This window comes from Acomys russatus, chromosome 20, assembly GCF_903995435.1.
Source record: "Acomys russatus chromosome 20, mAcoRus1.1, whole genome shotgun sequence".
NCBI classification, from domain to species: Eukaryota; Metazoa; Chordata; class Mammalia; order Rodentia; family Muridae; genus Acomys; species Acomys russatus.
This window is the reverse complement of record NC_067156.1, coordinates 55,790,779-55,805,601: the sequence shown is the minus strand read 5'-3', so window position 1 is coordinate 55,805,601 and position 14,823 is coordinate 55,790,779. Positions and strand designations below refer to the sequence as shown.

The window sequence follows — 14,823 nt, the reverse complement described above, 5'->3', positions numbered from 1 at the left end:
ACTGAAGAGTGATGTCAATATTTTAATATTAGCTGATATTTTTCCTTCTCTATACACAATAGAAATACAAAAGGAGCAGTTATGGTCCTAATTTCTAATAATTATCAAAAACTCCCAATGCTTTACATAAGAAGTTATCCCAGATCTTCATGATGTAGTTATACAGCATCTCAAGACACATTTGATGGCTTTGGATACACTCATCCTGAGCTGCGGAAGATTGCCCTATATCCATAACTTGTGTGCTGTTTTTGAATATACTGCACCAGCAGGTTAAATGTCATTGTCTGAAAACTACTAGGTCACACTCTGGAGCTTGATACAGCTATTGTTTAGGAATTTTTACCTTACACTGTTCTCACGTTTTGAGAACAATAACTTGATCTGCTATGAATCCAAATGCGTCATGGCAAACCTCATTCTGCCAGCAGTGCATGAAAACCAAGGCCAACATAGAATCCGTACATTTTAAAGGAAGTGCTTGTGCTGTTGCTAAGACGTGAATTGGCATATTCTACCCCAGCCTTTTCACGGGAAATCCCTGCCGACTTTGAGGAAATTACACATGCTAAGACTGAGGATGTTACTTAATAGATTATTCATACAATGTACTTTTTCAGGGCAGGGCAGTCGGGAATGGCAGGACATGCCCTAGTCTGTGCTGGCAATCTGAACAGATCTGAGCAAGGATGTTTTTCATGAGCACTGTGCTAGCGCAGACTTTGGAGAGACCACAGAACCCAGAGAGCACATTTTTCCTAGGTAAGGCCTAATGCAGAGCTCAGATCTCAGGGCTCCAGTCAGAGCCTAGGGTGGCAGGGAGCAAGCATTCTGTGCGAGACAGTAGATGCTTTATCGTTACAGACCTATCTCGGACACTGGGAGGGACTCTGCCTGTTTCGTTTACTTGGGATCTATTTCTTAGGCCATTAAAGGGGGGTAATTAATAGTCACTCTAATATTGGCTCTAATATTAGTCCCCAGCATTCCTTCAGTCTGGACCCAAACTGTCTTTCAGAAATCTACCCATTTTGACTCAATTCTTCAACCACATCTGGATCAATCAAGGTGGGGATTATTTTCAGTAGCTTGCTAAGTCTTCAGAGCAGAGCCGAGGGCATGGCTGCCATCCCTAAGAGGGAGTGGGCCAGCCACTGGCAGGCAGTCACCTGCAGGGGCTTAGGAGCAATAACCCAACAACAGAAGAGCAAGGCCAGACTTCAGCTTATAGGAAGGCTGGTCTTACAGCTAAGGAAACAGAGATTTGTTTTTAAAGCCCTGAATTTCAGCTAAAGAAAACTAGGGTTCCTCTTGCAAAGACGTATGCCACTGGTTACTCCTGCCTTCTGCAGCTAGAACCTTTCTGATCAGCTTCCTGGGCCTCAACTGTTTCTCTTCTCAGTAAACTATAGGATATTGAAAATGCTTCACTGCAGCCAGTAACCCACAGATAGTAAGCATATGGAAACCAAGGACCATTGATACCACACCGTTATCAGCAATTAAGAAAGAAATCTCTTTCTTAGGGAGGACTGTCAGTTACACCTGCAGAACGTCAAGGTTGTCGTTGCTGAGGAATCATCAGCTTGAGTGTTGGGGTGATGGTTCTGTGGGTAAAGGGCTTGCTGTACCAGCATAACAACCTGAGTGTGGATCCCTCACACTACACAACACACACACACACACCAAATTGGGGGGGTGGGGTCGGGAAACAAGTTGTGGAAGAGCAAGGTGATAACCCCAGAGATGGGGAGTGTGGAGACAGGCAGAGCCTGGGAGCTCACTCCTCAGCTAGCCTAACAGAAACACTGGGCTGGCTCCCTTTCTCAAAAACATAGAGGGAGATAGAAGAAAATACTAAAAATCAACTTCTGGCCTCTACAGAGGTACCTACAAGTGAGTGTGCTGGCACAGACACATGCATTCAACACACACACACACACACACACCCCACTCACACAAAAGAGAATTAATTAATTAAAATAAATCCCACTTGAAATCCAGTGATTCGAGGAGGTTTCGTCAATGCAAGCTAAAACCAGCCAGTGAATAGCTTGTGGAGGAAAAGCATAATTAACCACTTCCAAAGGGTCACTGTGTGCAAGGCAGGAAAGTCTTCTTTGTGGCTAGAGTGATCTAGGGAGGGCCGGGTGAACCAGAGGATCCTGGGTACATTGCCAAGAGTTTGGGGTCCTGATGAGATGGCGGGGAAGCACTCTATGTCGTCCTGAAACTATCTACCCAGCTGGAGTCTGAGTAAACGTCTAGATGGGATTCTCAGTACGTAGATGAACAAGTGAGGAACAAATTAGGCAACATCACATGGAAACAAACCCACAGTTCTAGAAAAGGGGGCATTCTATAAGGCAATCACACTGGTATCTTTGAGACAACCATCAGTCAAACAAGCCAACAAACAATAAAAAGAAGACTTGCTCTAATCTGAAAGAGACGATAAAGAGACACAAAACCCAAATGCCATGTATCAATGCAACAGTTTTTAAAAGCCAGTGGGAACACTTTCATAGACACAATGGAAACAATTTGAATATGAATTAGGAAGAAATCATCACTGATTTCTTTAGGGGGTATAACAGTATTTTACTTAAGACAGACATGTGTCCTATTTTAAAGAGATGTATACTGAAAAATCTAGAATAGAAATCTTAGCTCTGTCACTTAAAAATGATCTTCTGAAAATATATGTCCATATAGGTAGTATATATACAAAAACATAATAAATATTAACAATTATTTATGTTGTGGGTATATGGAATTTCACTTTATTAGTTTTATATTTTCTGGGTTCTTAAAAATGTTCACTATGTGAGATGCAAAATAAAGACAAATGGCCTACACCCCAAGCTACACAGGATCACGAGGCAGCAGGTCAACTGGGCCTGGGACTTTGACCCAATTCTGGACAAGCATCAATAGATGGATAGATAATGGACAAACAATAGACATGTAGACAGGAATGATAGGTAGGGGCAGATATGCACACACATGCATGCATGGAGATGCACATGGCAGGATATAAAAGTGAGCACGGATCCTTGATTCTCTTAAACAGCCAAACAGGAAGAAGTTAGTGGGGTAAAGAGAGTCCCTGTCTCTTTCTTCTTAGTAGACAGCGCATCCCTAGAAGGTCAGTAATAGATTCTGATCAGTACAATGAAAGAAAAGATTTATTTTCTGCTTTGATGAGAGTTGCGTATCATTTGAAAGCCAGTTATATCTATTAGAACTCCACAAACTACTAGGTTGTTGCCTAAAAGTCACTACTTGGTGACAGTCACTATGGGAAACTCAGACTCTGAAGTGTGCAGAGCCATCCCGGTTACAAACATCCTGCCCCACTGTTCACTCTGGCATCACCAAATGATCAGATCAGGATTTTTGATATTTGGTTCCAATACCCCACCTACCAGAAACACAAAACAGGTACAATCACTTTCCTGACAGAGAGGAATGCCAACTATACAGGCAGACGAAACCGTAGAAAGTTGGGAAAAAAATTAAAAATCAACAACTCAGTGAACCTCAGGTAGACGTCAGCTCGGGGAATCTTGCAGTGAGTGTCTCTCCAGAACGTGACAGGATCTATGCGAGCATTTCAGGTCAAAAGGAAAAGCTGAATGCTATTTTCTAACTCTCATGGGTATGCAAAAAGATGCCCACTACAAAGTTCACAAACATTGCTGTTGAAACTTCATTCCCTCTAACGTTTGCCAACAGTGATGCTGAGAAAACAAATGTGCGGTCTTAAGGTTCTAACCTGCCAGGCATAAGATACACAAGGCAAGATAAAGCAGACGTGGCCTTTGCTCTCCAGGAGCTTCCGGAGCCTTAGTGGGGGCCAGTATTCAATGAAGATAAATAATAGCAAATTGGCAGAAGTGTCACAAAGGGAGAGCAAAGGGCTGGGGTGGCATAGGACAGTGGCCTGCATAGGAGCCTCTCCAAAGAATAACACATATGAACCAAGAATAAGCATTCAACTGCCATGTCCCATTAAAACACAACATGGATTTCTGTTCCATAGGGTCTAAGTAGCCACTTTCATGACAGACTAAAAGAATTCTGTTTCTTTTTAGCTTCTATTTTTGTTTTTCTATTTTGACTTGAGGGAGAAAGAAAAAAACCTTAAAAAAACAAAAACAATCAAAGTTTTAGAACTACATCAGTTGTAATATTTTTTACAGCCCCCAATCAAATAATTAGAAGAAAAACTCCTTTCTTAAATCTATAATTCATTTCAGGGTCAGTGACACATTCAGCATCAATGAATTACGAACTAAGTTACAAAAAGATGACCTGTTTCCTCCAGAGCCCAAACGCTTCTGAAATGGAACAAGAGTCTACTAGCTTAATCAAATACAATTTTAGCCCATTCTATCAGTTTTAATATCTACACATCTAACATTATCAGAGCCGTCCTATGTCAGAAGCTCAAATGAAGCAAGCGTGGCTGAGCATGATGCGGGCCCCGACTACTTCGCTAGAGGGAACAAGGTATGGGCTTGGCTGATCAGTACAGGAATGCCCAATAGAATTTAACACATCACTAATTATCAGTGTCTTTGAAATGGAGGTTATATGTAATACAGATCCCTGCCCTGAATCATCTAATTAAGGCAAGAAGTCTAAAACCTTCATCAACATCAGTGGGAATGCCCCTCTTTGGAAACTATCAGTCGAAGGGTACAGAACTCGGCTGTAGAACATTCTCTGACAGGCTACACAGTGAATCAGGCCAACTCCCACAATACTAATTTGACTGGACTTAACACTCAGCTTCTCCTCTCTCTCTCTCTCTCTCTCTTTCACACACACACACAGATACACACACACACAGACACACACACACAGATACACACACACACAGACACACACACACACACACACACACACACACCTCCTAGTCACCATTGCCAAACTTCCCTATTCAGGATGAAAACACCCACACCCAAGTTTATCTGTTGACATCATCTTACATAAAAAGAGGTAGTAGAATTTGGCAAAATTTAAAAGTCTGCAAATTATCAAGTATATTATTCAATATAGGAAAAGACACCAAGAACGAGTGACAGTTTCCTTCTTTCTGTTAGTTGCAATATCACCCATTAGGTATTAGCTGCTGGCTCTTACAGGATTAAGGTTGGGCTAGCTTGTGAAAAAGTTTATTTTCACTCATTTGTGTTTCTGTCAAACTTTCCATTATAAATTTTATTTTCTGTGCCAGTAAAAGTAATATGAGGTTGTGACTTGGCAAGAAGGTTTAAACCCAGGGTGTGATTTCCGTGCACCAATTTAATGCAAATTAGTTTCTCTGTATTTCATGGAGAGCTTTGAAAAGCTACTTTTGTCTGTACAATTTCCAAAGTTGCAAAAAGCCAATCGGTGTATTTCTGATAACTTCATTTGGAAGCATCCTGACGTGTTTATTTTTATTATTGCTCATTTTTAATGAATCCAAGCTAGTTGATAATAAAGTACCTGATGGTTTTTATTTTCCTGATAGGATTAACAATTTTTAGAAAACCAGGTCTACCCCTACTTAACATTAAATCTGTAAATGAAACACATGTACACACACACACACACATACACACACACACATACACACACACACATACACACGCACACACACAATTAAAGCGTATATATTAGAGTGACATACTTTTGTAGCCCCTCTATATCTCACAGTAATAAGTAAATACTGCAGGACAGCACCTTACTACCTGTTGCTAACCACCACTGTTTAATGAGAATGAGCAAACGCCACTGGGACTACAATAGGTGTGCTCCCAGAGAGCACTGTTCATCCCTGTAGGCTCACAGGCGACGTTGTTATCATATGAAAAGGCAGCTTTGCAGCTCCAGCGGCCACCCCATCTGAAGGTTTTCTGTCCAGCCTCTCACTAGCTAACAAACAGGAGAAAACAAAAGCCCCCTCCCTGGAGAGTTACTCACCTTGTGACACAGTGAGGAGTCATTTCAGCTGTGATCTGCTATTTAGACTCCAAACTCAAGACTCAGGGATTCTGTCTGCCTTTAGGGTCTGTTTAGCTCAAGTAGGAGAGAAGACTTCAAAGAAAAATGCGGCTCAAGAGGAACCGACTCACAGACAGACACCCTGCTCTGCTCTTTTTCTTTTCTCAGATTTCCCAGAGCTAAGTACGTATCCTCATCTTCAGGCCCTGATTCCCCATGCAGGGAATTCTCAACATTCCCCCTTGTTATACTTGAGCACCCAACGCACTGTTTATAGCCTGACACAGAAGAGACCAAGCTGCACACACAGATAGCCAGCGCTTGCAAGACTCACAAGCGTGAAGCAGAGCTAAGAAGGAAGGCTGCTCCACACTCCCCAGCAAGATTCCTGAAGGTCTCTCAAGGAAAGCAAAAGCAGCAACAGCCCCAACATACAAAAGCATTTCCCTGGATAGTAACGAGTTGGGGCACCGAAATTTTAGCCCTCACACACACTCTAAGCAACCACCTCAATTCCACGCCCCCCCCCCATGTCCCTCTCCACTTCTCACCTTGTTTTTGGAAACAAGAAAAAAAAAAAAAAAGTTCAGTTTCACCCGAGGAAGTACTTCCAAAACACGGAGGGAGAAGGGATTGCTCTCGTTACACACTCTGACTCCCACGGTCTGGATGATGCTTTCCCAAGTTCAGGGGCCTCAGGCTTACTCAGCAGAGGAAATCTCTGTCTGTGAGGACTCATGCCAATTCCTATTAGTAAGAAAGGATACAGGGTCTAGGAAGCCTATTCTCTCAATGACCAACAAAAGGGGCCCAGCAAAAAAAAAAAAAAAAAAATAGAGACCTGTGCCATGACCATCTGCAAAAAAGGAAGGATGTTGTCAACTTTCTTCTCCCCCCAAAACTCTGGTGACCTCTGCCTTGACCCTCAGAAAGCCGAGCCACAGGAACCGGTTTTTCTGCAGGAATGGAGAGCTTTACACCAGAGACCAGCTCTGTGAGGCTGGTTGCCCAGGCTATCTGCCCCGAACATGTGCACTCACATTCCAGAGATGTTTCCGCTGCTGCACTGGAATGGCTGGGAATGTCTTTCCTGCAGACTTCTTTCCACACAAACTGCCATGGGCTGCACTGCTGAACGAGTTCTCAACCAAGAGCTGTGCAGCTCATCGCGACGAATCTTTTAGATGCTGGAGTATGACTGAATTGGCAACTGGGCCAGAGGAGTCAACTTTTAAAATGCAAATGTATACAGCAGGGAGGGGAAAGAACACCCTCCAGAACCAATCCCTCAGAATTCTACCTTGCTGAGAGATGACTGACCCTCTAAGGGAAACCTTCTTCTTGCCCAGTTACATTATTGAAGCACATGTGGGCTTACATTGTTTTTTTTCAATGAATATAATAAACAGGTTGTTTTTTTTAAAAAAAAAAAATCCCAAGTGGATTTCTCACCACCACCACCAAAATCATTACAGAAACTAGGAAAGCAAGATGGCTCAAAAGATGAAGCATCCCTTTTTTGCATAAAAAAAACCGAACAACTCCTCCCTTTGGGTGAAGAATAAAATGGTATAAAGACTTTGAGTATTAAAGAGCACTGTTAAATTTCAGTGAGAGCTTTGGAAAGTAACAAACAAGTTCTATTCTTTTCAAGTAAAAATTACGATTTGTATTTTAATTATGATTGGTAATGAGACTAAAATTCAAAGTGAAAAAAAAATCTAGAAAATTTCAATTGTCTTAAGAAAAAGCTTCCACTTTTGTCCATAGATGACATTTTCAGGGGAAAAAATGTGTTCTTTCGTGTTAAAAGTCCACAAATGCAGAAGACACACACACACACACACACACACACACACACACACACGCACGCACTCACACAAGCACTCACACAAGCACTCATATCGATGCACGTGCATGTGTGCGCGCACACCTTCACCCACATGCACACACTACACCTTTGTGTTACACTGGCATTTTATTATTTAATTAAAGTATTTTTCTTTTCCTAACTCATGCGTGCTTCCCATGTGACGGCTTTGCTGTTAGCCTGCTGGCCTTGACTTCCAGCCAAAAACAATCCAGAAACAAAAAGGGACAACAAATCATATTTTCACAGACATTTTTATCCCTCGATCCCACCCTGTTTTCACACAACATCATATAACCCCTAAGAAAACTATAATTTAGAGCAATGCCGCTGGAACCCGGCATCAAACACACGGCCCCACTGAATATATCTTGGGTGAGAGATTGTTAAGTTCTTAACTGCAAATAAACTCTCTAGATAAACCCATTTTCACTGACGTAGCTGGTTTGCAGACAGTAGCCCAGGGGTACAGGTTGATGGTTAAAAGAATAAAAATAAGCCAGTGAATATAGCTTTGACCCCACCAAGCCCTAAAAACAAGATGTTTCTTGGTTTTCGGAGCTCTGATTTGCTTTATTCCTCAAAGACAGTCATCAAAAGGCTCTCCGCCCCTCCATGCACTTCAGTGTCACAATTGAAAGCACATCATAATTGTAGCTGCAGAGCAGCCATCTCCCAGGTTAATCCTCTCACCTCTTCCCCAACCGAGAGTGGCACTTACCTGGTGGCAACCCTGCACGTTTTCTCTCCCATAAGATGAGTATGAGCCCCTTTCTGTTTTACCTGCCAAGAGAAACAATAAAACAGTATAAATCGTGCTTTTTCCTTTCAAGAAAATCTCCCCTGCAGGTCCCAGATATCATTCCCCATCTCCGATGTTTACACACGTAGAGGAGGCACTACTGGCAATGTATGCAAGCAAGAGAGGGAATAACACTTCCTCACTCTGGCGACAAGAAACTGGAAAAAATTATCCTTCATTCCTATTCTTAGCCAAACTGCTCCACACTTCCAAAAACTGTCATTCCAGTGGCCTCCACTTTCTCTAACAAACAAATTGTCATTCCTTATTTTCACTTTCTCTCTCTCTCTCACACACATACAAAATTTGAACCGTTTCTTCTTTATTTACACAGCAGGCAAATGATCTATGTAATGACCCTAGCCTGGTACTTCTCATTGATTATATTGACACTTAATGGGGAGGCCGAAGCTAATCAATCACGGGCTCTCCAGATGGTGAATCTAGCAAAGAAACTGTTCAAAATTCTAAGCCGCCTCCCCTACCACCACCACCACCACCTCTCTCTCCTTCCTTTTTTAAAACTTCCTTTCCCATGATCAATGCCCATCATGATCAACACAATGGCGGAGAGCACACTTGGGAAAGGGGCTTTGGGGAAACCGCCCGTTCTGAATCCAGGTTCAGACTCTACCAGCAGACCTGGAGGCCTGAGCATCAGGCTTCTGAGTGTTTTTGTCCTGTCTCCAAATTCTGTAGGCATCTCTAGATTGGTCAGGACCGACAGGTAAATCTTTACTGCAACTGAGGCACATGTGAGGAAGAATCCAAGGCTGCACTTTCTCTTCCGTTGAGGTCTTTACCAAAATCGCGTTACAAGAGATGTAGCCAAGTCCCGCTGGTGATGTTCAAAGCCTTGCTCTAGAAAACTGACCCTCCCAAATGACGAGAGGCTATTGGGGCAAGCCAGTGCTCTGGACTTGACTCCACCACAGACTGAAGATCAATCGTGTGTCAAGACTAGATCTTTGGGGTACTTTGTACTTTATAGACAGCGGTACACTCTTCTCGTATCCCAAAGGGAAAATTCAGTGCTTATATTTTGAGAAGTTGAACCAACATCATGTTAAAGTTCACAACCCCAAAATTTTCCCTTCTCCACTCAACATGAATGCCGAAAGGAACAGTAGTCATTTTCTCCTTGGGTTCAATGTCAATGTTATCAGAATTAAACCTCCTTGACAGCGCACACAGAATTTGTCTTTTAGAAATGTTATCTCGGATGTAAAGTGCACCCTGTGTCTATATCACTATATTAACACATTGGGTGGAGGAGGATTTTCAAAGAGAACAAGTTCTGAGTCTCATGACTCCCCCTCCCTGTATTAGACTTTCTCCTGATTTTAACAAAATTCAAACTAAGGAAAACTATACTTCTGCCATGGCGTTCAGTGCAAAGTATAAAAAGCAATGCCCGTATCGGCCTCAACTTCAGAAGCAAGAGACCATCACACAGACTGTCAGCCCGGGAGATGGAAGGGAGGAAATCCTCTGTGTATGACTGTACCTACTGTACATGCGATCACGTAGACACCCTCATCCATCCATGTTATACAATCTACCCCTACCCTTTAACTTCTCTTTGCAACTATTGCTACCAGGAAAGGCAGGACCTTTGAGCAGTATCACCTATCTTCCCTTAAGCTCTTACACACAATAACTCTCCAAGCATACCATGACATAGTTAGCTTGGACATGCCATTGCCTGCTTAACCACTTCATGGACAGACAGACAGACAAACAGACAGACAGACAAGCTTCTTCTTCTTCTTTTTTTTTTGAAGTGCTTTGACCTTGTAGGGATATGAAAAGCTAATGACCCGATTTGGTCATTTTCAAATACTGACCTATAAAATTATAAAATATGGGTATAAGAAAAATGTCCCCTTTTTGTTCCATTGGTTTTGCTCAAAGATTCTCCTACCTGGTATTCTTTGCAGAACTCATCTCTAACATACATAACTGGCGAGAATGATTTTTCTATTAGCACTTGTCTTGCCACAGGTACACAAGCCGGGGCCACTCCTTCTCTTAGGATAATGCAAATAGCAAGGGCAAACACAAGAACAAGACAGTAAGAGAAACAGGGTGTGGAGAAGAAAGACAAGAAGAATAGAAAAGAAAGAGCAATGGGCTAGGAAGGAAGGGGAGGAGGCAAATACGAATTCACGCAGCAGAGAGTCCCCAAAGTACTCTTGGCTCCATGGGCCCAGCATTCGTTACTATCATATCAGATACAGACTGCTTAATCTTAATTTTGCTTGTTAAAAAATATTTATCCAGATACAAAAATAAACCCACTGCAAATTACAAGTTGTCAGGGTTAAAAATCTACTCCTGTTTGTGTGGGGGAGGATAAGAGACCAGCACAGACATGAATCATTCTCCTGTAATTTGAGTGTTTCCATGACATCAATGGGCACCCGTCCAGGACTCTGTCGAAGTCTGCGAGGTACCAAAGAGGCAGCGCAGCCAGCGGGAGGCTGGGAGGTGGACTATTTTTTTTTTTTTCTCCAAGGATTATGCTCCTCGTGAAGGTTTCATCTGTAGCATCCACTTTTACCATCAAATAGATCACACTGCAAAAACCATGAGTGAACACATTTCATTCTAACAGTGTAAGCCTTTAACTTCACTGCAGCTTTTTGTTCCCAAATTCAACTACAAATCCTGCCTTCGGAGCCCAAAACCCTGGTTGGAAGCAAAATAATCAGGGATTGTGGACAAAGCCCCAGGAGCACACAACCTCAGATTTTTAAAGTTCTATCATTTTTTTCAAATGATAAAAAGTAGCCATTTTGAAATGTCACCTCAGTTTCCGGGAAGAAAAAAAAAAAATCATGTATTTTGTGTTAAGTTGTCCCTTAAAAATTAGGCATGGACTTGATATGAATTTTCTGTTCCAAATTCACTGGAATGTTTGTTTCAAGATAATGAAATTCTGAAGTTCACTGATAAGATGTCTGAGTGGGACCCTCGAGTACCTATGTGCACTCAGGGACACAAAGGACCCTAAAAAAAAAAATCTCTGTTTCCTCTATGCCGGGCATCGATTTTGTCACTTACATCAACTGGCTGGCACAGAGAGCATAGCTCCTTTTCTCTCCATTGTTTGCCCCCCACCCTCAGCCACACAACCTCAACGGGCACTTTGAAGGAGCTCAGGAAAGACATAGTGGCAGTGAGCAAGCCCCGCCACACTCACTGCAGAGTTTTCAAGACAACCCCTCCAGTACTAGAATGCGACAGCCGCTGCGGATATTTTTTGGCACAAAGACAACGGTGGCAGTGCCAAGCCCCATGGCTAAAACTACTCAAAAGAGGCATAAGGGTAGCATTAATCGCTCAAGTCTTTTACGGCGTGGAGTACTGTTGTCCATATTTTTTTAAAACGAAAAGTACCCGTTAGTAGCAGTTGTTATATGCCCATAAATTGGGGGAGGGGAGGAAGGCTTGTGAAATATAGATGTGAAACACATCTTGTCAGGCATTTGATTCATTGTTAAACCTAAAAAGACCAAATGTTAAATTTTGCTGCTGGTAACAATTTCCGTGTAGGAAACGAATGGTCTGACCTGGTGAAGGATGTTGAGATGGCTGAATGAGAGCGACTGAGAGGATCTTCTGAGCTAAATTCACATGCTCAACCACTCCCCTTCTTCAGCAATACTATATGTATATAAAAAACATGTACTGCTGTGTCACAATGCCCCCCCCCAATTAAATACAAAGAATGCTGTGAATGAGCCGACACGGCACCCGTCAATCAATCCTGGAGACAAAGGAGATCAACATGCAGGCTCTTGTCTAGGACAGGTCGGTGTCTACAGTGAGCAAGCGATCCAGGAAGTCAACATGGGCTTTGTCCAAATGAAGCTCATCCTATGGCTGAAATCTATATTTAAACGTGAGTGCTAAAAAAATGGCACCACATGGCAATCAATAGAGGATTCACTTCCTTGTTTCTGTTGCCCCCTACAAACCTAACGTCAGCAGAAAATATCAGCCATTTGCAGTTTTTAAGGTCAATATTTTTGCTGACCCTGATGGTAATCTTTTATCATGCTGCCCTCAAAAGCAAGAGATAAATTTGTTGTTGTCATTGTTGTTGTTGTTTTCATTGTTGCTGTTGTTGTTGCTGCTGCTGCTGCTGCTGTTGCAGCAACTTGGGGCAGCGCAGTTAGTAAATATCTAAAGAACACAGATTCAATCTTTAGACAATTTTTTATTTGTCATTTGACATCTGACTTTCCTTCCAACATACCATGATTCCCTGTTGCAAGGAAACTGAATGAAGTTCGTGAAAATGGGCTCAGAAATCCATGGCACTCACAAGGAGAGTGGCACCCCCTGCGGTAGGTTAGTGTTCCTGACCTCACATAACAGTCACAGCCATGTGGAAAGCGCCAACGCCAGACAACCTCTGTACGAAGATTTTTAGAAGTAAATCTGGGGCACCGACATTCCCTGGTAGTTCATCAGCAAGATAACTGAGTCATACTGGGGTACGTGGCTCCCGGTTCGTAGAGGGCTCTACTAACACTTACACCCAGGTGGAAGATGGTCTTAAGCTTATCACTGAAACTAGAGCCTTTGTATGGTGGCACACAGTGTCCTGTTCAAAGCCTTGATGAAAAATTATCTGATCCCATAGGACAATACCAGCCAGGCTATTTCCCTGCTAATCCTCGTTCTGGGAACTGAAGAATGAGCCTTTTGTTCCTTAGCATCAGACTAGAGAACTCATTGTAAACATGCTTGACTCAGAATAAATTTCTGTTCCTGTCCCAACTCCATTCCAACCTATCTGTGCTTACCCTATTAATTTATTAGAATAATAATAATAATAATAATAATAATAATAATAATAATAACAATAACAATAATAATAATAATAATACAATGAGCAGGCTACTCCATTAAGCAGTGGCTACAAGTTTCAGGGGTAATGAAAATAACACACTGGTAATCATTTGGGATCCTCTATTCATGCCCTACCCAAGTCAGAGTTGCCGAGAGCTCGCCTCGCAGGAGCCACCTACCATCCAGAGGGCTCTGGGAACTGTGTATGCTGTCTAAGTCAACTACACAACAGCCAGTGAGGTGAGCAATATGATCACCATTTAGCAGATGAGGAAACTGAGGCATAGAAAAGTGACTGAGGCCATGTAGATCTAAGTGATCCTGGCATCTGTACCTGCTTTGACGCTGATATTTAAACTCGAGGAAAAGAAAGTACAACTAAAGCAGAGGCCAACACTGAAGACTCTGAAATCCCCGAGCTCAAAACACTCATGAATTTGATATGAAATTAATGAAAGTGTCTTATAGGCAGTGATAATTTACATTTACATGGTGTTTTATTCCTAAAAGGTCTCTAGATACTTTATGGCTGTACAAATGATATACTCAAGAACCTGTGATGTCTCACAATTAACTGCCCCCATCTCTATGTTAACACAAAGCAAGTAATTAACAAAAATATGGCAGGAAACAGCATTGATCCGCATTCTCTACGTGGAGAGTAGAACTGTGTATTAAAATGCAGAGAGAAGAATGAGAGGAAAGACATAGTCATGGCATAAGGTCACTCAGCATCACTTTAGGAACCTTCTACGGGAAAGCAACCCACCATGGGCCGCAGAAGTCAAAGGAGAAGTTAACAGAAAGGGTGCAGGAAATGTGTCAAGGGACTCAGAAGCCTTACACTGAAGTGGCTTAGTTCACTTCATACGGTACTTAGAAAACTGGTTGGAACATACACCCCTGCTTCCATCTTCGATTTGTATATTAATACAAGTCCTGACAAATTTTAAGAATTACAAGGATGAAAAATACACTAAAAGTATGTAAGGTGAATCAGACATGCCTGTAGTTTTCTACCAAACAGTTGGTAGAAACTTATTTCTAAATTTTTTATCTTACTTAGCTAAGTTATTATAAGGCTATTTGAACCTGTTCATTTGGTGACAAGTCCGTAGGCTTCTTATACCTCATGGAACTCAGTACCCCACCTCTGTTTTAACTACCTGGTCAACTGTAATTATCCCTGACCCCCATACATAGGTAAGAGCATGAGTGTTATAAAAACAGAAGGTGACATTATCAATCAGATGTCCAAAACCTCAGAGATGAAAGCTCAGTTCTCCTGTAG

The 14,823-nt window shown here is 42.1% G+C and overlaps 1 protein-coding gene across 14 annotated transcripts in view; it reads right to left on the bottom strand.

Annotated features, from left to right (window-relative positions):
• Tcf4 (transcription factor 4) overlaps positions 1–14,823 on the bottom strand; it is a 336,672-nt gene that overhangs the window by 154,289 nt on the left and 167,560 nt on the right. For 10 of the 14 annotated variants that reach the window (XM_051163532.1, XM_051163535.1, XM_051163534.1 and 7 more), the window contains one exon: positions 8,589–8,650. In XM_051163532.1, the coding sequence (XP_051019489.1) occupies positions 8,589–8,650 (62 nt within the window). Of the gene's footprint in view, positions 1–6,548; positions 6,745–6,838; positions 6,989–7,037; positions 7,212–8,588; positions 8,651–14,823 lie in introns of those variants that run through there. The other 4 variants (XM_051163538.1, XM_051163541.1, XM_051163539.1 and 1 more) reach the window with 2 other exon arrangements.